This window comes from Copadichromis virginalis, linkage group LG14, assembly GCF_057382275.1.
Source record: "Copadichromis virginalis isolate Kocher_CV1m ecotype Utaka linkage group LG14, C_Virginalis_male_GT1.1, whole genome shotgun sequence".
Lineage (NCBI taxonomy): Eukaryota > Metazoa > Chordata > Actinopteri > Cichliformes > Cichlidae > Copadichromis > Copadichromis virginalis.
In genome coordinates this window covers 10,848,161-10,875,776 of record NC_140631.1, presented here as the reverse complement: position 1 = coordinate 10,875,776, position 27,616 = coordinate 10,848,161, and the positions used below count along the sequence as shown (strand labels likewise).

Genomic DNA, 27,616 nt, shown 5'->3' with positions numbered 1-27,616 from the left:
AGCCCTGTTAACGTAAGTGCTTCTCGCCGGGTGCGGTGGCACGTTCCTGTAATCCAAGCTACCAGGAGGCTGAGGTTTGAGGATCGTTTGAGCTCAGGAGCTCTGAGCTGCAGCAGGCTATGTCGATCGGGTGTCCGCATTGCGTTCGGCATTGATATGGTGATCCTGGGGGAGCCTGAGACCACCAGGTCACCTAAGGAGGGGTGCACCGGCCCAGGTCGGAGACGGAGCAGGTCAAAGCCCCCGTGTCGCTCAGTAGTGGGATCGCACCTGTGAATAGATGCTGTAGCGCAGCCTGAGCAATACAGCTAGACCCAATCTTTATACACATCCTTATACTTGTCTCTAGATCACACAGCAGCCTGATCAGCATGTCTTGGTCTTTTTAATTCAAGTCCAAAACACTCACAAATCTGCTGCTCTGCTTGTCCGGCACCACCTCCACCTGCAGGACAGCTGCAACTACATCCTCCACTCTAAACACGCCACCGCCCAGCAGGTGGAGACAAACTCAAAGTAGGACATTTCCTTGGTGAGGAGAGAGGATGGAACCAAAAATGCATTTATCCCCGTGTTCTGTGTTGATGAAAATCACCCAACAGGAAAGCAGCTGGGCATTCATTTGAAACCAGTTCACAGGTTGGGCTGTGGTTCCCCCTCTAGCGTGTCTGCTTGAACTTTCAACTGTGAACCTCTTAGATCCAACCTTCCCAACTGCTCATCTCGCAAAAGACAAAATAGAAGAACCCAGAATGTCTTTTTATACCTGCTCACGCTTTTTCACGCTTCCCTCACAGGACGTCACATTTCACACTTTGGCCATCCAATCAAGTTGTTGACATCTAATCATTCCTGTCCACCACACCTGATCTTTCTATTTCGATCTGACTTACAACATTTAACACAAACTTTTAAATCAATATATTTTCTTAGTAATTATTTTTATTTGTTTATTACATGCACTTAACATACAAGTATGTCAAATGGAAATCAGCAACTGCATGGGATTATTCAACTAGTTGGCTGCTGCAATGTGTCAGGATGGCCGAGCGGTCTAAGGCGCTGCGTTCAGGTCGCAGTCTCACCTGGAGGCGTGGGTTCGAATCCCACTTCTGACAATTGTATCTTGGCCCTTCCTTCTACTCATGTATCTTTGATCAGTGGTTGTTGATCAATGGTCATGAGAATTTGCATAATCGTGATGAAGGAACTGACCTCCAAGCCCACTGTTCCTTCAGGGGGCTACTTTCAGTCATTATGCAAATATACTGTTTATAAGATTGGGGAAACCTGCAGTCAGCTGACACTGAAGAAGTCACTTGGATGAGTGACGAGACATTTTTCCCACTGAAAACGCTACATTCAGATGAACAGAATCAACCTTTGGAGACTTCTTACTGTTGTGACAAAATACACTTGAAACTGGCAATTCTATATCAGTGGAGAACCAATTCCAACAGTCTAAGAGATGTCCATCAAGAGCCTGGGACGGTGGTATAATGTAGACCTCAATGATATCTGGCAACTTGACAAACGAAGGCAAAACTTGGCTAATGACCTCAGGCGGATTAACAACACTGCACTCCTTGAGTGAGGCTTGAGATGTCACTCAAGGACTCCCGGGACCCCATAGTGAGGGGCGCTGCTCCCACCCTAGCAACAGGGAGGAAGTGGACCACAGCCACGTCTGTGCTACAGGCCAAATCGGCTCTGAGCCATAATGACATGGTGGGTCGCGTCCAACAGGGCAGAGAAGGATTTGGTCTTGGCAACCTCGGTGGCAACAGGCATCTGTAACCGAATGTCAAAAAATGGTGGTGGAGGAGGTGTGTCGAAAGGAGGAAACAGTAAGACACGCCAGAGCCATAGCGCTGGCCAAGCAGGGTCACTGGATGAATTGGGAGAGTTTTGAAAAGAGGAAACTCTTATGGAGTGAAATCTGGTGGGACCTGATTTTTGGGGGGTGAAACCATACTGCATGTCTTCTCTGGCACATTGAATTTCTGTATGACTTGTGTTTTCTGTGAGAGCTTTATAAAATCAAGCAGCTAACCATGACGTCTGCCTTTACAAAACACTTGTCAATCACTAAAGAGTTCCTTCACTTGTCAGTCACTATGTGGTACTAAAGAGCTGTCTGAAATTCAGTTACAACCCACACAAAGTTACAGATTGGAGTATCCGAGTGCTGAGGTGCGCTTGTGCGCAAAAGTCACAAACACTCTGCTGACTCACTAACTGTACAGCTCCAAACCTCTTCCGACCTCAAAGTCAGCACAGAAAGTGGGCGCCACGAGCTTCGTAGTATGTGTTTACATGGCTGAACAGCTGCTATATTCGAACAAACGCCTTCAGAGGAGACTGCGACCTGAACGCAGTGCCTTCGCCCGCTTGGCGACCAAAAACAAGTTATCAATATGTGACATGCAGTATGGTTTCACCTCCCAATAAGCAGGTCCCACCGAGATTTGAACACGGATCGCTGGATTCAAAGTCCAGAGTGCTAACCATTACACCATGGAACCGATGGGAAACTGTGTGAACTGTCATGTCATGGCAACCTGCCTAAAAGTATTCAGCCAAATGATCAGTATGGATGACATTGTAGATTATTCGCACTACGTTTCCATGGCTGAACAGCTGCTATATGTGTTATGAGAAGGATAATGTGTGTTTCTTCCAAAGTATCTAACAGTGGTAACCTCCACCAAACTGGCACTGCAATGACAGAATGGCTGAGCGGTCTAAGACGCTGCGTTCAGGTTGCAGTCTCCCCTGGAGGTGTGGCTTTGAATCCCACTTCTGACATTGAAGCTTTACTCTTCTTGATATTGTGACAAAATACTCTTGGGTTAACCACGAGCTTTCTAAAAACTTGCATATAACAATTGTGCACCATTCATTCCTCATCTTTGCTGCCCATCATTACAACTTTGCTAATGATGGGCAGCAGGATAGTGTCATGATGTTACCTCAGACATGGTTAAAAGCCCTGTTAACGTAAGTGCTTCACGCCGGGTGCGTTGGCGCGTGCCTGTAATCCAAGCTACCGGGAGGCTGAGGTTTGAGGATCGTTTGAGCTCAGGAGCTCTGAGCTGCAACAGGCTAAGTCGATCGGGTGTCCGCATTGCGTTCGGCATTGATATGGTGATCCTGGGGGAACCTGGGACCACCAGGTCACCTAAGGAGGGGTACACCGGCCCAGGTCGGAGACGGATCAGGTCAAATCCCCCGTGTCGCTCAGTAGTGGGATCGCACCTGTGAATAGATGCTGTAGCGCAGCCTGAGCAATACAGCTAGACCCAATCTTTATACACATCCTTATACTTGTCTCTAGATCACACAGCAGCCTCATCAGCATGTCTTGGTCTTTTTAATTCAAGTCCAAAACACTCACAAATCTGCTGCTCTGCTTGTCCGGCACCACCTCCACCTGCAGGACAGCTGCAACTACATCCTCCACTCTAAACACGCCACCGCCCAGCAGGTGGAGACAAACTCAAAGTAGGACATTTCCTTGGTGAGGAGAGAGGATGGAACCAAAAATGCATTTATCCCCGTGTTCTGTGTTGATGAAAATCACCCAACAGGAAAGCAGCTGGGCATTCATTTGAAACCAGTTCACAGGTTGGGCTGTGGTTCCCCCTCTAGCGTGTCTGCTTGAACTTTCAACTGTGAACCTCTTAGATCCAACCTTCCCAACTGCTCATCTCGCAAAAGACAAAATAGAAGAACCCAGAATGTCTTTTTATACCTGCTCACGCTTTTTCACGCTTCCCTCACAGGACGTCACATTTCACACTTTGGCCATCCAATCAAGTTGTTGACATCTAATCATTCCTGTCCACCACACCTGATCTTTCTATTTCGATCTGACTTACAACATTTAACACAAACTTTTAAATCAATATATTTTCTTAGTAATTATTTTTATTTGTTTATTACATGCACTTAACATACAAGTATGTCAAATGGAAATCAGCAACTGCATGGGATTATTCAACTAGTTGGCTGCTGCAATGTGTCAGGATGGCCGAGCGGTCTAAGGCGCTGCGTTCAGGTCGCAGTCTCACCTGGAGGCGTGGGTTCGAATCCCACTTCTGACAATTGTATCTTGGCCCTTCCTTCTACTCATGTATCTTTGATCAGTGGTTGTTGATCAATGGTCATGAGAATTTGCATAATCGTGATGAAGGAACTGACCTCCAAGCCCACTGTTCCTTCAGGGGGCTACTTTCAGTCATTATGCAAATATACTGTTTATAAGATTGGGGAAACCTGCAGTCAGCTGACACTGAAGAAGTCACTTGGATGAGTGACGAGACATTTTTCCCACTGAAAACGCTACATTCAGATGAACAGAATCAACCTTTGGAGACTTCTTACTGTTGTGACAAAATACACTTGAAACTGGCAATTCTATATCAGTGGAGAACCAATTCCAACAGTCTAAGAGATGTCCATCAAGAGCCTGGGACGGTGGTATAATGTAGACCTCAATGATATCTGGCAACTTGACAAACGAAGGCAAAACTTGGCTAATGACCTCAGGCGGATTAACAACACTGCACTCCTTGAGTGAGGCTTGAGATGTCACTCAAGGACTCCCGGGACCCCATAGTGAGGGGCGCTGCTCCCACCCTAGCAACAGGGAGGAAGTGGACCACAGCCACGTCTGTGCTACAGGCCAAATCGGCTCTGAGCCATAATGACATGGTGGGTCGCGTCCAACAGGGCAGAGAAGGATTTGGTCTTGGCAACCTCGGTGGCAACAGGCATCTGTAACCGAATGTCAAAAAATGGTGGTGGAGGAGGTGTGTCGAAAGGAGGAAACAGTAAGACACGCCAGAGCCATAGCGCTGGCCAAGCAGGGTCACTGGATGAATTGGGAGAGTTTTGAAAAGAGGAAACTCTTATGGAGTGAAATCTGGTGGGACCTGATTTTTGGGGGGTGAAACCATACTGCATGTCTTCTCTGGCACATTGAATTTCTGTATGACTTGTGTTTTCTGTGAGAGCTTTATAAAATCAAGCAGCTAACCATGACGTCTGCCTTTACAAAACACTTGTCAATCACTAAAGAGTTCCTTCACTTGTCAGTCACTATGTGGTACTAAAGAGCTGTCTGAAATTCAGTTACAACCCACACAAAGTTACAGATTGGAGTATCCGAGTGCTGAGGTGCGCTTGTGCGCAAAAGTCACAAACACTCTGCTGACTCACTAACTGTACAGCTCCAAACCTCTTCCGACCTCAAAGTCAGCACAGAAAGTGGGCGCCACGAGCTTCGTAGTATGTGTTTACATGGCTGAACAGCTGCTATATTCGAACAAACGCCTTCAGAGGAGACTGCGACCTGAACGCAGTGCCTTCGCCCGCTTGGCGACCAAAAACAAGTTATCAATATGTGACATGCAGTATGGTTTCACCTCCCAATAAGCAGGTCCCACCGAGATTTGAACACGGATCGCTGGATTCAAAGTCCAGAGTGCTAACCATTACACCATGGAACCGATGGGAAACTGTGTGAACTGTCATGTCATGGCAACCTGCCTAAAAGTATTCAGCCAAATGATCAGTATGGATGACATTGTAGATTATTCGCACTACGTTTCCATGGCTGAACAGCTGCTATATGTGTTATGAGAAGGATAATGTGTGTTTCTTCCAAAGTATCTAACAGTGGTAACCTCCACCAAACTGGCACTGCAATGACAGAATGGCTGAGCGGTCTAAGACGCTGCGTTCAGGTTGCAGTCTCCCCTGGAGGTGTGGCTTTGAATCCCACTTCTGACATTGAAGCTTTACTCTTCTTGATATTGTGACAAAATACTCTTGGGTTAACCACGAGCTTTCTAAAAACTTGCATATAACAATTGTGCACCATTCATTCCTCATCTTTGCTGCCCATCATTACAACTTTGCTAATGATGGGCAGCAGGATAGTGTCATGATGTTACCTCAGACATGGTTAAAAGCCCTGTTAACGTAAGTGCTTCACGCCGGGTGCGTTGGCGCGTGCCTGTAATCCAAGCTACCGGGAGGCTGAGGTTTGAGGATTGTTTGAGCTCAGGAGCTCTGAGCTGCAACAGGCTAAGTCGATCGGGTGTCCGCATTGCGTTCGGCATTGATATGGTGATCCTGGGGGAACCTGGGACCACCAGGTCACCTAAGGAGGGGTGCACCGGCCCAGGTCGGAGACGGATCAGGTCAAATCCCCCGTGTCGCTCAGTAGTGGGATCGCACCTGTGAATAGATGCTGTAGCGCAGCCTGAGCAATACAGCTAGACCCAATCTTTATACACATCCTTATACTTGTCTCTAGATCACACAGCAGCCTCATCAGCATGTCTTGGTCTTTTTAATTCAAGTCCAAAACACTCACAAATCTGCTGCTCTGCTTGTCCGGCACCACCTCCACCTGCAGGACAGCTGCAACTACACTTGGCACTTCTTTCTTCCTTCTACTCATGGGTCTTTGATCAGTGGTTGTTGATTAATGGTCATGAGAATTTGCATAATCGTGATGAAGGAACTGACCTCCAAGCCCACTGTTCCTTCAGTGGGCTACTTTCAGTCATTATGCAAATATACTGTTTATAAGATTGGGGAAACCTGCAGTCAGCTGACACTGAAGAAGTCACTTGGATGAGTGACGAGACATTTTTCCCACTGAAAACGCTACATTCAGATGAACAGAATCAACCTTTGGAGACTTCTTACTGTTGTGACAAAATACACTTGAAACTGGCAATTCTATATCAGTGGAGAACCAATTCCAACAGTCTAAGAGATGTCCATCAAGAGCCTGGGACGGTGGTATAATGTAGACCTCAATGATACCTGGCAACTTGACAAACGAAGGCAAAACTTGGCTAATGACCTCAGGCGGATTAACAACACTGCACTCCTTGAGTGAGGCTTGAGATGTCACTCAAGGACTCCCGGGACCCCATAGTGAGGGGCGCTGCTCCCACCCTAGCAACAGGGAGGAAGTGGACCACAGCCACGTCTGTGCTACAGGCCAAATCGGCTCTGAGCCATAATGACATGGTGGGTCGCGTCCAACAGGGCAGAGAAGGATTTGGTCTTGGCAACCTCGGTGGCAACAGGCATCTGTAACCGAACGTCAAAAAATGGTGGTGGAGGAGGTGTGTCGAAAGGAGGAAACAGTAAGACACGCCAGAGCCATAGCGCTGGCCAAGCAGGGTCACTGGATGAATTGGGAGAGATTTGAAAAGAGGAAACTCTTATGGAGTGAAATCTGGTGAAATCGGTGGGACCTGATTTTTGGGGGGTGAAACCATACTGCATGTCTTCTCTGGCACATTGAATTTCTGTATGACTTGTGTTTTCTGTGAGAGCTTTATAAAATCAAGCAGCTAACCATGACGTCTGCCTTTACAAAACACTTGTCAATCACTAAAGAGTTCCTTCACTTGTCAGTCACTATGTGGTACTAAAGAGCTGTCTGAAATTCAGTTACAACCCACACAAAGTTACAGATTGGAGTATCCGAGTGCTGAGGTGCGCTTGTGCGCAAAAGTCACAAACACTCTGCTGACTCACTAACTGTACAGCTCCAAACCTCTTCCGACCTCAAAGTCAGCACAGAAAGTGGGCGCCACGAGCTTCGTAGTATGTGTTTACATGGCTGAACAGCTGCTATATTCGAACAAACGCCTTCAGAGGAGACTGCGACCTGAACGCAGTGCCTTCGCCCGCTTGGCGACCAAAAACAAGTTATCACTATGTGACATGCAGTATGGTTTCACCTCCCAATAAGCAGGTCCCACCGAGATTTGAACACGGATCGCTGGATTCAAAGTCCAGAGTGCTAACCATTACACCATGGAACCGATGTGAAACTGTGTGAACTGTCATGTCATGGCAACCTGCCTAAAAGTATTCAGCCAAATGATCAGTATGGATGACATTGTAGATTATTCGCACTACGTTTCCATGGCTGAACAGCTGCTATATGTGTTATGAGAAGGATAATGTGTGTTTCTTCCAAAGTATCTAACAGTGGTAACCTCCACCAAACTGGCACTGCAATGTCAGAATGGCTGAGCGGTCTAAGACGCTGCGTTCAGGTTGCAGTCTCCCCTGGAGGTGTGGCTTTGAATCCCACTTCTGACATTGAAGCTTTACTCTTCTTGATATTGTGACAAAATACTCTTGGGTTAACCACGAGCTTTCTAAAAACTTGCATATAACAATTGTGCACCATTCATTCCTCATCTTTGCTGCCCGTCATTACAACTTTGCTAATGATGGGCAGCAGGATAGTGTCATGATGTTACCTCAGACATGGTTAAAAGCCCTGTTAACGTAAGTGCTTCTCGCCGGGTGCGTTGGCGCGTGCCTGTAATCCAAGCTACCGGGAGGCTGAGGTTTGAGGATCGTTTGAGCTCAGGAGCTCTGAGCTGCAGCAGGCTATGTCGATCGGTTGTCGGCATTGATATGGTGATCCTGGGGGAGCCTGAGACCACCAGGTCACCTAAGGAGGGGTGCACCGGCCCAGGTCGGAGACGGAGCAGGTCAAAGCCCCCGTGTCGCTCAGTAGTGGGATCGCACCTGTGAATAGATGCTGTAGCGCAGCCTGAGCAATACAGCTAGACCCAATCTTTATACACATCCTTATACTTGTCTCTAGATCACACAGCAGCCTGATCAGCATGTCTTGGTCTTTTTAATTCAAGTCCAAAACACTCACAAATCTGCTGCTCTGCTTGTCCGGCACCACCTCCACCTGCAGGACAGCTGCAACTACATCCTCCACTCTAAACACGCCACCGCCCAGCAGGTGGAGACAAACTCAAAGTAGGACATTTCCTTGGTGAGGAGAGAGGATGGAACCAAAAATGCATTTATCCCCGTGTTCTGTGTTGATGAAAATCACCCAACAGGAAAGCAGCTGGGCATTCATTTGAAACCAGTTCACAGGTTGGGCTGTGGTTCCCCCTCTAGCGTGTCTGCTTGAACTTTCAACTGTGAACCTCTTAGATCCAACCTTCCCAACTGCTCATCTCGCAAAAGACAAAATAGAAGAACCCAGAATGTCTTTTTATACCTGCTCACGCTTTTTCACGCTTCCCTCACAGGACGTCACATTTCACACTTTGGCCATCCAATCAAGTTGTTGACATCTAATCATTCCTGTCCACCACACCTGATCTTTCTATTTCGATCTGACTTACAACATTTAACACAAACTTTTAAATCAATATATTTTCTTAGTAATTATTTTTATTTGTTTATTACATGCACTTAACATACAAGTATGTCAAATGGAAATCAGCAACTGCGTGGGATTATTCAACTAGTTGGCTGCTGCAATGTGTCAGGATGGCCGAGCGGTCTAAGGCGCTGCGTTCAGGTCGCAGTCTCACCTGGAGGCGTGGGTTCGAATCCCACTTCTGACAATTGTATCTTGGCACTTCTTTCTTCCTTCTACTCATGTATCTTTGATCAGTGGTTGTTGATCAATGGTCATGAGAATTTGCATAATCGTGATGAAGGAACTGACCTCCAAGCCCACTGTTCCTTCAGGGGGCTACTTTCAGTCATTATGCAAATATACTGTTTATAAGATTGGGGAAACCTGCAGTCAGCTGACACTGAAGAAGTCACTTGGATGAGTGACGAGACATTTTTCCCACTGAAAACGCTACATTCAGATGAACAGAATCAACCTTTGGAGACTTCTTACTGTTGTGACAAAATACACTTGAAACTGGCAATTCTATATCAGTGGAGAACCAATTCCAACAGTCTAAGAGATGTCCATCAAGAGCCTGGGACGGTGGTATAATGTAGACCTCAATGATACCTGGCAACTTGACAAATGAAGGCAAAACTTGGCTAATGACCTCAGGCGGATTAACAACACTGCACTCCTTGAGTGAGGCTTGAGATGCTATGGCTCTGGCGTGTCTTACTGTTTCCTCCTTTCGACACACCTCCTCCACCACCATTTTTTGACGTTCGGTTACAGATGCCTGTTGCCACCGAGGTTGCCAAGACCAAATCCTTCTCTGCCCCGTTGGACGCGACCCACCATGTCATTATGGCTCAGAGCCGATTTGGCCTGTAGCACAGACGTGGCTGTGGTCCACTTCCTCCCTGTTGCTAGGGTGGGAGCAGCGCCCCTCACTATGGGGTCCTGGGAGTCCTTGAGTGACATCTCAAGCCTCACTCAAGGAGTGCAGTGTTGTTAATCCGCCTGAGGTCATGAGCCAAGTTTTGCCTTCGTTTGTCAAGTTGCCAGGTATCATTGAGGTCTACATTATACCACCGTCCCAGGCTCTTGATGGACATCTCTTAGACTGTTGGAATTGGTTCTCCACTGATATAGAATTGCCAGTTTCAAGTGTATTTTGTCACAACAGTAAGACGTCTCCAAAGGTTGATTCTGTTCATCTGAATGTAGCGTTTTCAGTGGGAAAAATGTCTCGTCACTCATCCAAGTGACTTCTTCAGTGTCAGCTGACTGCAGGTTTCCCCAATCTTATAAACAGTATATTTGCATAATGACTGAAAGTAGCCCCCTGAAGGAACAGTGGGCTTGGAGGTCAGTTCCTTCATCACAATTATGCAAATTCTCATGACCATTAATCAACAACCACTGATCAAAGACCCATGAGTAGAAGGAAGAAAGAAGTGCCAAGATACAATTGTCAGAAGTGGGATTCGAACCCACGCCTCCAGGTGAGACTGCGACCTGAACGCAGCGCCTTAGACCGCTCGGCCATCCTGACACATTGCAGTAGCCAACTAGTTGAATAATCCCACGCAGTTGCTGATTTCCATTTGACATACTTGTATGTTAAGTGCATGTAATAAACAAATAAAAATAATTACTAAGAAAATATATTGATTTAAAAGTTTGTGTTAAATGTTGTAAGTCAGATCGAAATAGAAAGATCAGGTGTGGTGGACAGGAATGATTAGATGTCAACAACTTGATTGGATGGCCAAAGTGTGAAATGTGACGTCCTGTGAGGGAAGCGTGAAAAAGCGTGAGCAGGTATAAAAAGACATTCTGGGTTCTTCTATTTTGTCTTTTGCGAGATGAGCAGTTGGGAAGGTTGGATCTAAGAGGTTCACAGTTGAAAGTTCAAGCAGACACGCTAGAGGGGGAACCACAGCCCAACCTGTGAACTGGTTTCAAATGAATGCCCAGCTGCTTTCCTGTTGGGTGATTTTCATCAACACAGAACACGGGGATAAATGCATTTTTGGTTCCATCCTCTCTCCTCACCAAGGAAATGTCCTACTTTGAGTTTGTCTCCACCTGCTGGGCGGTGGCGTGTTTAGAGTGGAGGATGTAGTTGCAGCTGTCCTGCAGGTGGAGGTGGTGCCGGACAAGCAGAGCAGCAGATTTGTGAGTGTTTTGGACTTGAATTAAAAAGACCAAGACATGCTGATGAGGCTGCTGTGTGATCTAGAGACAAGTATAAGGATGTGTATAAAGATTGGGTCTAGCTGTATTGCTCAGGCTGCGCTACAGCATCTATTCACAGGTGCGATCCCACTACTGAGCGACACGGGGGATTTGACCTGATCCGTCTCCGACCTGGGCCGGTGCACCCCTCCTTAGGTGACCTGGTGGTCCCAGGTTCCCCCAGGATCACCATATCAATGCCGAACGCAATGCGGACACCCGATCGACTTAGCCTGTTGCAGCTCAGAGCTCCTGAGCTCAAACAATCCTCAAACCTCAGCCTCCCGGTAGCTTGGATTACAGGCACGCGCCAACGCACCCGGGGAGAAGCACTTACGTTATCAGGGCTTTTAACCATGTCTGAGGTAACATCATGACACTATCCTGCTGCCCATCATTAGCAAAGTTGTAATGATGGGCAGCAAAGATGAGGAATGAATGGTGCACAATTGTTATATGCAAGTTTTTAGAAAGCTCGTGGTTAACCCAAGAGTATTTTGTCACAATATCAAGAAGAGTAAAGCTTCAATGTCAGAAGTGGGATTCAAAGCCACACCTCCAGGGGAGACTGCAACATGAACGCAGCGCCTTAGACCGCTCAGCCATTCTGACATTGCAGTGCCAGTTTGGTGGAGGTTACCACTGTTAGATACTTTGGAAGAAACACACATTATCCTTCTCATAACACATATAGCAGCTGTTCAGCCATGGAAACGTAGTGCGAATAATCTACAATGTCATCCATACTGATCATTTGGCTGAATACTTTTAGGCAGGTTGCCATGACATGACAGTTCACACAGTTTCACATCGGTTCCATGGTGTAATGGTTAGCACTCTGGACTTTGAATCCAGCGATCCGTGTTCAAATCTCGGTGGGACCTGCTTATTGAGAGGTGAAACCATACTGCATGTCACATAGTGATAACTTGTTTTTGGTCGCCAAGCGGGCGAAGGCACTGCGTTCAGGTCGCAGTCTCCTCTGAAGGCGTTTGTTCGAATATAGCAGCTGTTCAGCCATGTAAACACATACTACGAAGCTCGTGGCGACCAAAAACAAATTATCACTATGTGACATGCAGTATGGTTTCACCGCCCAATAAGCAGGTCCCACCGAGATTTGAACACGGATCGCTGGATTCAAAGTCCAGAGTGCTAACCATTACACCATGGAACCGATGTGAAACTGTGTGAACTGTCATGTCATGGCAACCTGCGTAAAAGTATTCAGCCAAATGATCAGTATGGATGACATTGTAGATTATTCGCACTACGTTTCCATGGCTGAACAGCTGCTATATGTGTTATGAGAAGGATAATCTGTGTTTCTTCCAAAGTATCTAACAGTGGTAACCTCCACCAAACTGGCACTGCAATGTCAGAATGGCTGAGCGGTCTAAGACGCTGCGTTCAGGTTGCAGTCTCCCCTGGAGGTGTGGCTTTGAATCCCACTTCTGACATTGAAGCTTTACTCTTCTTGATATTGTGACAAAATACTCTTGGGTTAACCACGAGCTTTCTAAAAACTTGCATATAACAATTGTGCACCATTCATTGCTCATCTTTGCTGCCCATCATTACAACTTTGCTAATGATGGGCAGCAGGTTAGTGTCATGATGTTACCTCAGACATGGTTAAAAGCCCTGTTAACGTAAGTGCTTCACGCCGGGTGCGTTGGCGCGTGCCTGTAATCCAAGCTACCGGGAGGCTGAGGTTTGAGGATCGTTTGAGCTCAGGAGCTCTGAGCTGCAGCAGGCTATGTCGATCGGGTGTCCGCATTACGTTCGGCATTGATATGGTGATCCTGGGGGAGCCTGGGACCACCAGGTCACCTAAGGAGGGGTGCACCGGCCCAGGTCGGAGACGGAGCAGGTCAAAGCCCCCGTGTCGCTCAGTAGTGGGATCGCACCTGTGAATAGATGCTGTAGCGCAGCCTGAGCAATACAGCTAGACCCAATCTTCATACACATCCTTATACTTGTCTCTAGATCACACAGCAGCCTCATCAGTCTTTTTAATTCAAGTCCAAAACACTCACAAATCTGCTGCTCTGCTTGTCCTGCACCACCTCCACCTGCAGGACAGCTGTAACTACATCCTCCACCCTAAACACGCCACTGCCCAGCAGGTGGAGACAAACTCAAAGTAGGACATTTATTTAGGTGATTTTTTGGTTTCATATTTGCATCTTATACTGTATATAAAATGACCTGTTTTGAAAGTATCTTTATGACTCTGCATTGTTTTACATACATTATAATGAATCCAGTCCTTTTTGGTCCCTTAAAGTGTGTTTATAGAATTGTTATGTTACATTTGTTCTAATCCCTTCTGCCCTCTTGGTCAGATCTGTTTTGAAAATATTTTTTCCCAAAAAGCTGATTGCAGCTTCTATCTTGTGATAGGAATGCTCTTTCTGGTCAAAATGACTCAATATCATTCATGAGAGACATGTTTGACATATTTGTTTGACAGATTATAAGCCAACAAGTCATTTATTTTTTTAACAGTTTAAATTCTCTGACACAGTGACCAGTTTGGTGTCTGGTTTGTGTTCACTAAGTATTTCAAATGTGTCACTGAATAGAACAAGACCTCAGATAATCCTGAAGAAAGAGAAAGAGATCAAAACTAAAAGTGAGTGACTTTATTTGTCCTCTGTCCTAAATTGCTCAATGCCTCCTCTTCCCGTTAGGTCCTCTGTGTTAATGGGTAATCAGTCATCAAATAAAGGAACTGACTGCATGTCAATAGAAACACTCTTGTTGCGGCTTCTGTTACTTAAAGGTAAAAAAGAAGTTGCTACAGAGACCAGCCATGCACCCCAGGTCTATACTATGGATCCTCCTCCTCGTGTTGGTCCATAGAGGTGAGCATTTCACTTTTAAGTGCATTTGATTGTGTCAGATGTGTGTGGACTGGTGCCACATGTGTGCGTGCAGAGCTGCATGTTTGTTACCCACAGTTTTACTGCGTGCGCTCTAGGGTCCCTGCAAAAGACCGACTACGACTATGTATATGAAACGTACGATGATGAAGAGCCCGTGAACTGCTCGGTCACAGAGAGCATCAAAGGTGGACATGTCACCTACTCCAAGGTAACAAAAGTAATATGTGCACCTGGGGGAGAGGTTTAAGTAAAATGCAAATGTACAGCATTTTAAATAGTGTAAATATTCAGTTTTAGTTCTCATAGTTTTAGTGCAGTTTTAACGTTGCTGACAACAGAAGAATTAGAATTTTCTGGTTATGATAAAAAAACAAAAAAAGAAAATAAAATCCAAGTGATGCAACAGGGACATGGCTTTACTGGAAAACCTCATGTTACCTAATCTATTTATTTAAACAACTGTTTGTTTCCTCACCAGGGAGGGCTGGTGGGCAGCGTGCTGACCTATCACTGCGGTCCAGAGAAATACCCGTCCCCAGTTAGCTACAGGACATGTGAAGAACATGGGGAGTGGTCGCCCATGAGACTAGCCAGTGGGAGGCTTGCATCTAGGGCCACATGCAAAGGTAATGTTGATGATGATGATGCCTTCGGTATCATACACACATGAAAGCGGTCCCATTCTGGTGTGCACATACATCTTCCTCTCACCCAGACGTGCTGTGTCCGGCTCAGCTGCAGCTGGATCATGGTGACTTCTGGCCCAGGGACCAGTGGTTTGCTGTTGGGGCGACACAGAGCTTCTCCTGCCAGGAAGGCTTCACCCTGTATGGCTCAGCTGAGAGAAACTGCACTCTCTCTGGGGAGTGGACGGGAGAAACTCCCATCTGTAACAACCATGGTGAGAAAAGAAGAAATTAAAAAGCAAATCTTTCTGTATGAATCATATAATTTTAAGGAACTCCACTTACGTTTGCACGGGTCTTCTTCCAGTTTATCACACTTGCTTATGCTGCAGTTTACACTGCAATGATAATATTATTTCATTGTGACGTGCAAATATTCTGATGTCTCAAAAAGACCATTTGCATAATTTCAACATGCTACATAGTTGCTTTTTTTATAATAAAACCTAATTCTTTAGTCACTGTAATAGTGAAAACATGAAAAGCCTTTTCAAAGATGCTGAAATTCCCAGAAATCACTATTTTATATTTTTTGCATCTGTTTGCAAATTCAGCTGATGACTGTGACGACCCGGGGATCCCACCCGGTGCCCTGAGGTCAGGAGGCCGGTTCTTCAGGGGTGAAAAGTTGACTTACCGGTGTCAGACCGGTCTGGATCTGCTCGGGTCGGCTGAAAGATTCTGTCTGGAGCACCGGGAATGGAGCGGATCAAAACCACGTTGCCATGGTGCTTAAAATTTAGTTTTCTGTCTATAATTTCACAGGACATTAATTCTTTAATAACAAAAAAATAAAAGAAAATTGAGCATCATGACAGCAAATTAACAATGTGTTGCTTTGTCACAGGTCCAAATACCTTTGACTCCCCCAGTGCTGTGGCTGCAGCCATGACGGGATCACTTGCAGGACTAATGGATGTACTGTCACCTGACGACAAAAAGAAAGGTGGTTACCATGAAATGTTAAGCACATGTTGATATAATTGGAATACACATAATCAGTAACAAAAAGCCAAAAAAAAAGGAAAATGCACTTTGTGTGTTTAAGAGGAAAGCATTTCCTTTGGCCGAACCTTCCGCGTGGCTGAAGTCAGCCGTATGCACATCTACATCTTACTGGACACATCAGGAAGCATCGAAAGGGAGGAGTTTGAGAAATCCAGGGATGCCACCATTGCTCTGATCAGAAAGGTCAGCATTGAAACAGCTCAGCGTGACGACCTGAGACCCAACAGTGAAATCCTTGATGCACTTATGATCCTAGTTTATGTGTCTTCCTCTTTCAGCGAGTAAGAAACCCACTCATGTTCTTCATTTTTTCTCCAGCTGGACAGTTACGATGTAAAGTTGAATTTCCACGTGTTGTCTTTTGCCACCGAGGCCAAAGACATCGTCGACATCATAGACGAAGAAAGTGGTAACATTGACGACGTCATCTGGAGCATCATGGATTTTAACTACACGAGTATGACTCTGCTTGTTCTGCCTTTATTGGAAAACCACGTCTTTTGATCTGAGTCAGTCTGCATAGCATCACAACTGTGATGCATTTATTTCCATAGTGATTTATTCCTCTTTGTTTGTTCACTTACAGGCCACGGGCGCAAGACAGGCACCAACATCCACGGTGCTCTAAAGCGCGTCGAAGAGAGGATGAGCATCTTTAAGCGCAACAACAATCAATTTAATGAGACCCAGAACATCATCATCATAGCAACAGATGGTGACAACACTCGGAGACACTGTTTTAATGCTGTATATATTACACTAAGTCTGAATATGTAAGATGATATAGTCTGAATAGAATGAAAGTCTGAATACATTGAGTGACGTTACAAAGGATTTGGGACCATCTTTATATATATATATATAAATGGTAAATGGCCTATATTTATATAGCGCTTTACTAGTCCCTAAGGACCCCAAAGCGCTTTACACATCCAGTCATCCACCCATTCACACACAGGTGATGGCAAGCTACATTGTAGCCACAGCCACCCTGGGGCGCACTGACAGAGGCGAGGCTGCCGGACACTGGCGCCACCAGGCCCTCTGACCACCACCACCAGTAGGCAACGGGTGAAGTGTCTTGCCCAAGGACACAACGACTGAGACTGTCCAAGCCGGGGCTCGAACCGGCAATCTTCCGATTACAAGGCGAACTATATATATCACATTGTAACACGAAGTGTTTCTGGAAAAGCACTTTGTAATGCTGGTTTTAAAAGTGCTGTAAAAATATCATCAGAAAATAAAAGTCAACATTTATTCTGTCTTAATGTTTATCTACCCACAGGTTACTCCAACACAGGGAAATCGGCTAAGATTGTCCTCACAAAGATCCGGCATTTGCTGGGTTATAGTAACCCAGACCCAGACCATACAAATGAGAAAATGCTAGGTATTGTGATGGAAATAACATATTAAAAAGGCTGAGCTGGAGTTGGCGCACTTATCTGCATTTATGCTTCCATGTGCACTTTCAGACGTCTATGTGTTTGGCGTCAAGGAGAAGGTGAATAAAGAGGAGTTGAATTCTTTGGCCTCAAAAAAACGTGGTGAGACTCACGTGTTCATCCTCAAAGATTATGACAAACTGGGAGAAGTGTTCAACAGCATCATTAGTAAGTGGAAGTCAACCCTCCACTCTAACACAAAACAGCCAAATGAAACAACATTAGTGATTTATCTTTCACATTTCATGTTTGTTGAAAAAAACAAAAGTGAAAAACTGAAGTGGAAACATTCATTTGTTTAATCTATAAATCAGGTGACGAGAGTGTGACCATGTGTGGGGTGGCTCAGGAAGACATCTCCAAGGATGAGCAGGACGGCGGGAAGAGAGCTTACACCACCCCCTGGCACGTGACTCTGAAATCAGTAAGAACTTTATTTCAATAAGGAATTCTTTGTGTTCAATATTATGGAGTGGATTTTTACATACTGACATTTTCCTTCCCTGTAGCCTGAATGGGGAAAGGACAAGTCCTGCTTTGGATCCATTGTAAGCCAGAACTGGGTGCTGACGGCTGCTCATTGCTTTGCCAGAGAAAGCACGGGCAGTGTCCCACGGCAGCTGGACATAGAATATGGTCAGTGGTTATTGTGGAAAATTCTTAAATGTGTAGATCAGGACGTCAATATCATTTTACACTGTGGGCTACATACAGCCCATTTAGATCATAAGGTGGCCAGACCAGTGAAACTACATAATAAATGTGTGAAATTACATAAAAAGTCAGGATAGTTCGTTGCACAGACTATCCTGAAATTATAAAATATAAATATGTTACTATGGACTCAATAATAAAAATAAAAAAAACTGTTAGTGAATTACTTTGGTATAATCCCATTTTATAAACCTTATTTAGTGTTTAATCTTAATCTTAAGATTCTCATTAAATATGAATTCTGTTTACTTTTTCATTCTAATTTAATTTAAATCCTAATCAGGTGGTTTTTAACCCTAAAAAAAAGTCTTAATCAGTAATATAGTGTTTTATCCTATTTTCTATTTGATCATATTTCTATCTAATTTAGTTCTAATTTACCTTTTTATCTTACTCAAGTTTAAAGCTGGGTGACAAATTATAATCTAATTTAATCGAATTTACTTTTTAATTCTAATATTCTTTATAATCCTTTTTCATTTTAATTGCTGATAAAGTTTTAATTTTAATACGTTCTTTTAAATTATAATTTAGTTTCAATATTCACGATCAATTAAAAAGAAATCCCAGTTAATTTTGTAATTTGCTTCTAAATCCTAAAAAAATGACATAAAAATGTCATCTTTTAATCCTGATTAAAACCCTCCAGTTGTGTGCAACCCCTTACTTTATTGTTCTGGGGGGGTTCTGGGGGGGTATGGGGGTGGATTCCCATTCATTTCCTTTCGACCGGGAGCACCACAGATGCAACAAAATTGATAAAAACAGTCAAAATTGAACGAAAGAGGTGCTCATCACTTTTATATGTTCAAGTGCATAGTGTGGAGGATGTCATAAGGCCTTGAAGCAATCAGATGTAAAACACAATATTTTTGAGTTTTTTAATTTGTAAATCAGTCAGATTTGCCCCGAACACAACAGGAGTATTTAATCCTAGTTTAGCTTTTAATGAATAAACTGCAGGTGCTAATCATTGTGTTATAGGCTGTGGTTGTTTGTCCTCAGGTCTCCCACCCTCCCAGTCAAATGTCAAATTTAAGAGAGTGATCATGCACCCCAGCTACAGCACCAGCGCACTCAAACACAGAAACGTCTCAGAGTTTTATGACTATGATGTAGCTCTGGTGGAGACAAACAGGAGCATCCCACTGTCATGGATGGCCAGGTAAGACGAGTTATACATTGTGTGCGTTTCTAATCCTCTTGTCATGCTTATTGTCTGTGTGCCGTACAACAGACCCATCTGCCTGCCATGCACCGTACCAGGCTCCCGAGCCATGAAGAAAGTCAACTCTACCTGTGCAGACCACAGTACGTGACCTTTACCTTCTCCACAACGTGATTTGTGATGAGTCTGTTATAGTGTGACACAAAACTGAGGATAAATCGTTGAATAAATGATAATTTATTCTGAATAAAATTAATGTTCCAGGAGTGGAGTTACTAACGCTCGAGCAGACTCCTGCTTTTTTCAATCATAAGATCTCAGGAAGCAACAAACGCAAAGAAACACATATTCATACAGGGCGTCAGGTGAGCGCTGCTTTCATCTTATCATCAGTACTGTGTTAACAGGGATTTGTTACAGTGCATCATTTGTCTGCAGAGGCTTGGCTGTGTGGAGAAGGCAAGGAAGCTTGTGGAGCACACGGATGTGACTTTGGATGAGTTTGTACCTGACAGATTCCTCTGCTCTGGGGGAACTGCAGGATATCAGGATGCTATCACCTGCCAAGGTCTGGTCTCTTCTGCATAGTAATCCTAACAGTTTGACCAACATCGGAATCACCTAACAGCTCAATGCGTTTCTTTCTAGGCGATTCTGGTGGGTCCCTGTTTCTGCAGAAAAAGAAGCGCTACTTTCAGGTCAGTTTGCCGATATTTATAAGAGCCTAACTTTGCTGGGGAATCAGGATCAAAGCGACAGTTTCCTTCTCTAATCACCAGGTAGGTGTGGTGTCTTGGGGCATCGTAGATGTGTGTAAAATAATAGGATACACGAGGAGGCCTCCTCCAGATGCTCGAGACTTTCACATTGACCTCTTCAAGATAATGCCGTGGTTGAAGCAGCATCTGGGGAAGGAGATCCAGTTCCTGCCTGAGATAAACTGAGCGGGTCCAGGATTAGACTGCAGATTTCAACAGAGCAAACACAGAGGAGGTGAACTCTCTCCAAACTTAAATACTTACAACCAATCAAATAGATTTTCTAAAGCTTTATTGACATATTCAAGCTGTGCAGTAAAATTACACAACGTACATACTACGTGACGCATCAAACTACTGTTATGTTTATTCATATAGATGTTCAACTGGCCTTTGTTAAAACACCATTTTAATAACGTCTCTGACTTTGGAGTTGGACTTTGTGGCTAGAGATCTTACTGAATGCAGCTTGAAAACACTGGGCTGAAATAAATGTGGACGTCTGCTGATGTTACTGGGTACCATTTGTGTTTTTTCTTTGTCAGTAAAGTAAAAGGTGTCCAGTCAGCCCTCAGAAAACTGTCTGAACAGAGTTTCTGATTGCTTGTCTTTGAAGCTTGGAACAAAATGGATTTGGAGGATCTCGGAGAATCCCTCGGAGAGAGCAGGAGCCTGGAAATGTTTCCTGTTCAGGGAGAGACGGAGAATCTTTTAGAATAAAGAATTAACCCGGTACTGAAAATGGTAGACATGGGCCTTTTGCTACAACAAACAAATATGTCTTAAACTTAAAGAATGAGGGAGGGAGGGCTGTCCTTCCTGACCAGTGTTACTTACTTATAGCTGTGGAAAACCATGTCATTGACCTTGGCGTGTTTGCTGTCTGACGGAGCCATCTCACGGAACTGCCGACAATAATGATGCTTTTTAAAAAAACACAACACAAAAACCCACGAGTGTATAATGGGGCAGTGTGGACGAGTGAGTCATACCCTGTTGTTGTGTTTGGCCTGCTCCAGAGTGGCAGAGAAGTGAAAGCAGCGACAAGGAACACCTGCTGCTTTGGCCACATCCACATAGCTACAAAATACACACAAATACACACAAAGGAACAAAAATAAAATGATGAAACACAACAATAACAATCACTTTGAGAGCATTTTTCTGTAAGGGTAAAATTAGTGCTTGTCATGGCTCTTCTCTCTCTTTACTTATCAAACTTGAAATACAGCACCAGAGTCAAACAGTCTGTCACATAATTCAATGTGACAGACTTTGGTGAGCTGATTCCAGAAACACCAAGCAGATAAGTGACTCTATTAGACTTCAGTGTAAACAGGGTGAATATCTCCACCCTGATTGCAAATATCTGATATATACTTTGAATGTGATGGTAGATACTGGATACGTGTTCATCTTTGAATGACTCCCCAGCCCAGTGAGTGTTCAGGTCAGGTGGGTTTGAAGATATGGGGGTACTATGACAAGTCAGGACACACACCCACACATGCACTCAGACTGAGGTGCTTTACCGTTTGCGAGACTCTGGGTCTGGATTTGTGTTGTCTACGGTGACGCTGCGGCCCTCCTTCAGAGCACGCTCACATGCCGACACGCAGTTTTGCCACGAACCGAGTGTGTCCTGACCCGGAAACAAATGGAGAGGTGTCAATGTGTGTGAATAAATGCTTTGAGTGCTCAGGGAGAGTAAAAAAAGCACCAGATAAGAACCAGTCCATATATGCCATATAGATAATTTTCACTATAGTTAAAATAGTTCAGTGCAAAGACAAAATTAAAGTGGATAAGCACATATTGCCGCAAGCGCCACTCACCCTGTTGACATAAACGTAGCCCTTTGGAATAACGTGGGTGTGGAAGAAGGTGGATTTACCCGCTGCAGATCAAAGGAAGACAGAATGAGATCAGAAGGGTGTTTGTCAAAGGTGAGAACAGAACGATGACTCTGTGGTTTTCTTACATGCTGGGAATCCCACGGCAACAATGACTTCGGTGTCACCGGAGGTGAGGGAGGCAGACGGTGGGTCGTACAGCCTGGCAGCAGAGTCGAGCTTAGTCTAGCGATTTAAATAAAGACAAGCGTCAACGAAACACTGAAGCAGAAGACATATATAGTGTAATATGTACAGTCTATATTGTACCCACAGGGTTAAGTTCAGGCAGGTTGTAGGGGGCGCGCTTCCAACCCAAAAAGTACTCCTCTGGGGTGTAGAACTGCAATCCGATGTTCAGAGCAAACTATGACATAAGAAATATACATCCTCCGTTAACATAAAGAGACAACAGGTAATACTTGACATGCCACAAAAGATCAAGAGTGTAAATAGGGTTTCCTCTAAGCTGCTAACATAGCTCTTACCAAGCGATCACTGCAGGAGAAGTCCTTTTTCTTCTTCCCTGGAGCCCAGTTTTCTGGTCTTCCTGCGGCATCTGAGCACAGATGTAAGTCACACGCTGTGTGTGCATGTTTGTGCAGCTTGCATGTGATTGAGTTAATGCGTAGGTTAATTTAGGAAGGAGACGGGGGAGGGACTGAAGTTAGTTTAGTCTCCAAACTGCAGAACTTAGTAGGTAACGCGCAATTTAACAATGGTTAAATGTTCAAAAATAGCCCGACATTTTCTTCTGTTTATGATGAAAACAAGTTTGTGCTCTGTGACAACAGCTGGAATAAATGGACAAGAAAATAAGCAAACAGGAGAAAAAAATAAAACATTAAATGTACTCGCACTTATATAACACTGTTCTAGTCTTCCTGACACTAAATGTGCCATACAAGTCCCACTTTAGATTTGTTTAGCACTTAATTCTATGCATTTCAAGCCTCTCTCTCTCTCACACACACACTCCTACTTGTTACTCAGTATTATTTCAGATTTCAGCATTTATACTCTTCACTGCTGGGCTCTAGATAACAGCCAGTCCTGCATTACGTATGGGCAGCTCACTGTGAAAAGAAGCTGGGATCACTCACCTCCAACATAAAAACTCTGCGTCATGTCAACAGTCACGTCATCATTGGCCTGAGCGGGAAACATACATGCAAAAACATTCAAACTAAATAATAATATATTTTTTAATAAGGACTTGCTGAAACACAAGTATATGTTACACTCACATAAACACATTAAAATACATACACTCATTACACCATTGGATCGTTTTTAATGGTCCTGTTCATTAAAACTGTGTTTGTGGATCACATGACTTTTTAAAATGATTTCATAATCAAATCAAAGGATTTTTCATTTACTTTTTGTTGTCTTACTCTTCTTTGTTTGAAATGAGAAAAGATGAGTGCGGCTTCTATGACTCATCACATCTGTTAACTGCTTCTTTGTGCAGGCTGTGTCTGTGTAAATAACAGATGAGGTGTGGCTCTTAAGTGGGCGTGTGCGCCTTTTTCATGGATGTTACCTGGCATTTACCTTCTCACATAGGTGATTCCACATTCCCATGACTGGTTTCCTGTAAATACCAGGACCTGTTGCTACAAACACCTGAAACACAGACAGTGAGATCACCTATAAATAGTACTATAAACAATGGGAACCAGCTCATGCAACATGACCAACCTGCACAGGCAGCTTCAAAGTGGCAAGGATGTCCTCCACTTTGGACTTGAACACTTCAGGTCTCAGTTTGCCTTTAGCAATCCCCAACTGGTTGGTGAAGAAGACCACCTGCAGGACAAGAGACAAACCCAGTGACAAATGCTGCCAGAGCAAATCAAATTTAACCTTGCAAAAGTACACTTTAGCATTAGCATCACATTAGCTTCTCCTCACCTTGTAACCTTTCTTGAGCAGGCTGGCTAGCTTGGGCTGAATCTCTGGGTACAAAATTCTGGTAATTGAACACAAACAAACCGTGAAAGTCTGACAAACAATCTGGAAATGAAACTACGAAAAAAAAAGAAAACACAGACACTTATTTGTAACTCTTAATAAAATCAAATAAAATGGAATGAGAAAGATGAACAGGAAAAGCTGAGGAGTGCAGACGTACTTCCAGTCGTCTGGTGCTGTGGGAAAGACTTTGCCAGACTTGGTGGTGATGATGCAGCCATCAATGTCAAACCCAGCGATCTGGAGTTAGAAGAGGCAAATTAGCCATATCTTTCACAAAACCTTGTGCATAACACATAAACCTGAATTTTAACATCTTTTTCATCTCCGAGTCAAGCTCATCTGCTCATGCAACTCTGGTGTGTAAGCCCACGACTGCACGCATCATGAGCTCTGCAGTTCAAACAAACCTTAAACTCGTTCAGGCAGCAAGCACCGACTCCTCTGACAAACTGACCCAAATTTCACATGAAGGATCATCGCTGGTGATGGCAGCCGGGCCTTTCACACAGCGAGACCAGGAGCATGCTCAGTGCCCCGTTCCCCTCCTCCCTGCACCCAGACCTCAATACCAAAATCTCTGCCCACTGCTCACCCCACACAGCATATTTGAATCCATGTGACACACTGGAGGTGATCCAGCAGTCACTGGACAGACACAAATCAAAGGGGACAGGATGGGAATTCCACTGAGAAATGTAAAAAAAAGAAGCAGCTGTGATGGAAGACCTCCAGAGGAGCCTGAGAAGATGATCTTGAAGGGGTAAACGGTCGTGATTTTAATCAGGTAAGGCTTTTTTATTTTGATGGGTGCATTTTTTGACCTTTTGGATCCCAGTTCACACAATAACAAAAAGAGTTGCTGATTAATTTTCTGAGAAGAGCTGAACATGATATGCTGCAGAGTTTTTTAGGTCTTTCGCTCATTTGAACGTTATATAAAACACTGCCTGCTGTAGATAAAGACTCCATATCTGCTGATCATCTGAATGAATCACTCCCCACCTTGTCACTCCCTTTGACACCAGCGGCTGTGTAAACCATTAAGCTGCCAAACTGCTGCCAGCTGCTCTTTAGACTTGGTTTTGAAGACGATGACGGCTGATTGCTGCTGCTCTCCTCTGTCAGGGACTTTTTGGCAAATTCCTGAAGGTACTTGAGCCGTTCGCCAGCCAGTCTCTCCTCCTCATCCTCCTCCTCTTTCATCTGCCAATCAGAAGCTTCCTCCTCTATTCTTTGGCGCTTCACCTCAGGTTGCTCTTTCTTTGGGCTCAGTTGCCTTTTAGATGACTAAATAACAAGGAACAAAACAGCAATTTCTCTCATTCTGGCTTCTCTTTATACATATGCTTGTAGACAGCTAGATCCATGAATCAATACATCACAGAGGTTTACCTTCATGGGAGAGCTGGGGAAGAAATCCTTTATGTTGCGTTTGGGTGTGGGACTGGACTGTGCCTCTTTTTCTTTTGAACTCGTCCCTCCTTTTGTCTTATCTGCTGCTTTCAGCCCTCTCTGTGCTGTGCTGGAGGTGATTCCATTGGAGCTCAGAGAGTAGTTCAGTGTGAATGGGTGGCTCTGGTTAACTAGGTAGAGAGTACCTCCATGGCTGAGTTTACCAGACTGACCCCGGCCCAGCTTCTCACCATCCAGAGAACTGGGGTTGGGACCCAGCTGTGGAGAAATGGACATTGGACTGTAGCAGTTACAGTTAGCACATGAGCTGTGAGGTAACAAGAGTGGACAAAGAGGACAATGTGCTGACATCAGCTTTGAACATAATGACACGCCGGTTGCTGTGGATCAGGTGTAATTGCTTGGGGTTAAATATTAATTCGCGGTGATGTTGAAGGGAGTGTGCCCTAGTTTAATAGGCAGGGTCATTATTCTACTGTGGAGGCACCCAGTGTTTGTTCTTCATACCTGTGTAACAACAACATCCTGGTCTGCAAAGCAAGCCACCACCTTCACTGTAATAAATAAAAAGACACACACACATTTCGTATGTATACACATCTAGAGCTGGGACCAAAAAAACTAAAAGAAGACAAAACAACAACTTTCTAACTCATTTTAATGCAGATTTTCCATTTAAATGCAGTTTTTATTTTGCAATATGAAAACTAAATGCATAAAAAAAATGCCTCGGCTAATTTTGAAAATTACCATGTGCCATTACATACAGTACTGTGCAAAAAAGGTCTTGAGCCACCCATGTTGTCTTTATACTTTAACAGACTTGTTTTTTTTTTAAATAAGTCTTGAGTAATAGTCCTCCTGGATTTCTCAAGGTCTTCAAAGTTTTCTTTGGACATTAGCTTCTTTTTCACTCATTTTCAACCCACTCCTTGTACCTGACCGTTTTCAGAGAGATGTTTTTTTAAATTTTGTTTTGTTTTATTTTTTTTTAGGCCACTTAACACTGAACTAGTCAAGGAAGGAAGTAGTGTTGTGTCTTTAAATAAAAGCTAAAGAACCAATTCCAAACTGTGTTGCAAGAACACAGTCATTTGTTGCCATTTCTTTAATTGAACCTATGAGAAATATCAAAGATAACTCAGTCTACCAGGCAAAAAACTGTATGTATGCACCAATATGGTGATTCCCAAAAAACTATTGTAGGGCACATCTGGCCCCACTAAAACATTTATATACATACCTACTGATTTTCAAAGAGAAAAAAAGTACCAGCCTGGTTCTTTTCCTTGCTCTATTTGACTCCCCGTGGATGCAATTTTAAGCTCCTCACTTATTAAGTACATATGTATGTATGTAAAACTGTAACCAAAGTTCAGTCATCATGAGTTTAAATCCCTGTTAGTGACTTGTAGAGTGAATGCAAGACACTCAAAACACAAAACTCAGTCAGCCCCACTGATTTACTTTCTCACATAAATACATGAATGAATTAAAGCTTACAGCCACATTAGCAGTATTTTCTTGCGTTGTACACTGTAAAGTAATTTACAGCTTTAGGGTGGTTTGTTATAAAGTTAAGCTTCAGCAGAGCACGAGCACTAACAGCTTCGCAGATTTAAATCTAGAGTCTCGCGATAAATGTGACACATAAGCGGGACGCCTCACCCTGATGTCTGGAGCACTTCTTATCTGTGACACCAGTGTCCGGATCCCGGCCCAGAATCACAGCCCGTCCATCTTCCAGGGAGATCCGAGCTCCAGAGGCGCCAACCAGCGTGCAGGACATTCGAACAAGCGGCCACAGAGAGGCTGTTTGCCCCTTAATATGTTGTGTTTAAGAGTCTTTTTTTAAGTCAAGCCAAAGTACAGGACATTAAACGGCCTCACGCAGTAGTGTTTAGCATCATTACAACTTCAACTACCTCAATTTCTTTTCGTCTTCTAAAGAAAAACTTGAAGAATGTGTGAACTACAAACTACACGGGTCTGATTTTGCAGCGTTGTCCCCGCGGTCCGACGCAAAAATAATTACGTTTAGCAACGTCGTCCCCGCGTGAGGTTCCGCTCAAAGTGTAGGTTACATGAGCAAAGTCGCGGTCAAGCTAGCAGGAGCTGAAATTATTTGGTTTCTTTTCTTTTTTGGAGGGGAAAGTCAGCGTTGAAATAACTTTTAAAGTTTAAAAAAAAAAAAAAAAAAAAAAAAAAA

The 27,616-nt window shown here is 44.1% G+C and overlaps 2 protein-coding genes and 15 non-coding genes across 17 annotated transcripts; 10 read left to right on the top strand and 7 right to left on the bottom strand.

Moving 5' to 3' along the window:
- The first annotated feature begins 25 nt into the window (after positions 1 to 25).
- On the top strand, positions 26 to 324 carry LOC146693456 (signal recognition particle RNA). The gene has a single exon (XR_014915003.1).
- Positions 325 to 1,035: 711 nt separating this feature from the next.
- On the top strand, positions 1,036 to 1,118 carry trnal-cag (transfer RNA leucine (anticodon CAG)). The gene has a single exon. It is a non-coding gene; the product is annotated as a tRNA-Leu (tRNA).
- A 1,335-nt stretch (positions 1,119 to 2,453) lies between these two features.
- On the bottom strand, positions 2,454 to 2,525 carry trnaq-uug (transfer RNA glutamine (anticodon UUG)). The gene has a single exon. It is a non-coding gene; the product is annotated as a tRNA-Gln (tRNA).
- A 488-nt stretch (positions 2,526 to 3,013) lies between these two features.
- Positions 3,014 to 3,312, top strand: LOC146693453 (signal recognition particle RNA). Its single transcript, XR_014914955.1, has one exon.
- A 711-nt stretch (positions 3,313 to 4,023) lies between these two features.
- Positions 4,024 to 4,106, top strand: trnal-cag (transfer RNA leucine (anticodon CAG)). The gene has a single exon. It is a non-coding gene; the product is annotated as a tRNA-Leu (tRNA).
- A 1,335-nt stretch (positions 4,107 to 5,441) lies between these two features.
- Positions 5,442 to 5,513, bottom strand: trnaq-uug (transfer RNA glutamine (anticodon UUG)). The gene has a single exon. It is a non-coding gene; the product is annotated as a tRNA-Gln (tRNA).
- A 488-nt stretch (positions 5,514 to 6,001) lies between these two features.
- LOC146693450 (signal recognition particle RNA) lies at positions 6,002 to 6,300 on the top strand. Its single transcript, XR_014914953.1, has one exon.
- Positions 6,301 to 7,787: 1,487 nt separating this feature from the next.
- On the bottom strand, positions 7,788 to 7,859 carry trnaq-uug (transfer RNA glutamine (anticodon UUG)). The gene has a single exon. It is a non-coding gene; the product is annotated as a tRNA-Gln (tRNA).
- A 488-nt stretch (positions 7,860 to 8,347) lies between these two features.
- LOC146693448 (signal recognition particle RNA) lies at positions 8,348 to 8,634 on the top strand. Its single transcript, XR_014914963.1, has one exon.
- Positions 8,635 to 9,345: 711 nt separating this feature from the next.
- Positions 9,346 to 9,428, top strand: trnal-cag (transfer RNA leucine (anticodon CAG)). The gene has a single exon. It is a non-coding gene; the product is annotated as a tRNA-Leu (tRNA).
- A 1,252-nt stretch (positions 9,429 to 10,680) lies between these two features.
- Positions 10,681 to 10,763, bottom strand: trnal-cag (transfer RNA leucine (anticodon CAG)). Its single transcript has one exon. It is a non-coding gene; the product is annotated as a tRNA-Leu (tRNA).
- A 711-nt stretch (positions 10,764 to 11,474) lies between these two features.
- On the bottom strand, positions 11,475 to 11,773 carry LOC146693445 (signal recognition particle RNA). The gene has a single exon (XR_014914956.1).
- A 488-nt stretch (positions 11,774 to 12,261) lies between these two features.
- trnaq-uug (transfer RNA glutamine (anticodon UUG)) lies at positions 12,262 to 12,333 on the top strand. The gene has a single exon. It is a non-coding gene; the product is annotated as a tRNA-Gln (tRNA).
- Positions 12,334 to 12,554: 221 nt separating this feature from the next.
- Positions 12,555 to 12,626, bottom strand: trnaq-uug (transfer RNA glutamine (anticodon UUG)). The gene has a single exon. It is a non-coding gene; the product is annotated as a tRNA-Gln (tRNA).
- A 488-nt stretch (positions 12,627 to 13,114) lies between these two features.
- On the top strand, positions 13,115 to 13,413 carry LOC146693442 (signal recognition particle RNA). The gene has a single exon (XR_014914998.1).
- A 752-nt stretch (positions 13,414 to 14,165) lies between these two features.
- LOC146693441 (complement C2) lies at positions 14,166 to 20,636 on the top strand. The gene is made up of 19 exons (XM_085479299.1): positions 14,166 to 14,319; positions 14,436 to 14,548; positions 14,819 to 14,966; positions 15,056 to 15,241; positions 15,581 to 15,754; positions 15,874 to 15,972; positions 16,075 to 16,217; positions 16,353 to 16,491; positions 16,621 to 16,749; positions 17,323 to 17,427; positions 17,513 to 17,650; positions 17,797 to 17,906; positions 17,992 to 18,118; positions 19,202 to 19,361; positions 19,434 to 19,507; positions 19,629 to 19,729; positions 19,803 to 19,932; positions 20,013 to 20,062; positions 20,144 to 20,636. The coding sequence occupies exons 1-19, from the start codon at positions 14,268 to 14,270 to the stop codon at positions 20,306 to 20,308; spliced, it is 2,343 nt and encodes a 780-aa protein (XP_085335425.1). The 5' UTR covers positions 14,166 to 14,267; the 3' UTR covers positions 20,309 to 20,636.
- pnkp (polynucleotide kinase 3'-phosphatase) lies at positions 20,398 to 27,557 on the bottom strand. Its single transcript, XM_085479300.1, has 17 exons — positions 27,076 to 27,557; positions 25,915 to 25,961; positions 25,387 to 25,665; positions 24,997 to 25,281; positions 24,152 to 24,231; positions 23,932 to 23,989; positions 23,719 to 23,826; positions 23,572 to 23,643; positions 23,118 to 23,166; positions 22,503 to 22,573; positions 22,289 to 22,381; positions 22,104 to 22,200; positions 21,958 to 22,019; positions 21,655 to 21,764; positions 21,115 to 21,202; positions 20,960 to 21,027; positions 20,398 to 20,807 (listed from the first exon to the last, which is right to left on the bottom strand). The coding sequence occupies exons 1-17, from the start codon at positions 27,194 to 27,196 to the stop codon at positions 20,687 to 20,689; spliced, it is 1,809 nt and encodes a 602-aa protein (XP_085335426.1). The 5' UTR covers positions 27,197 to 27,557; the 3' UTR covers positions 20,398 to 20,686.
- Between the last annotated feature and the right edge of the window lie 59 nt (positions 27,558 to 27,616).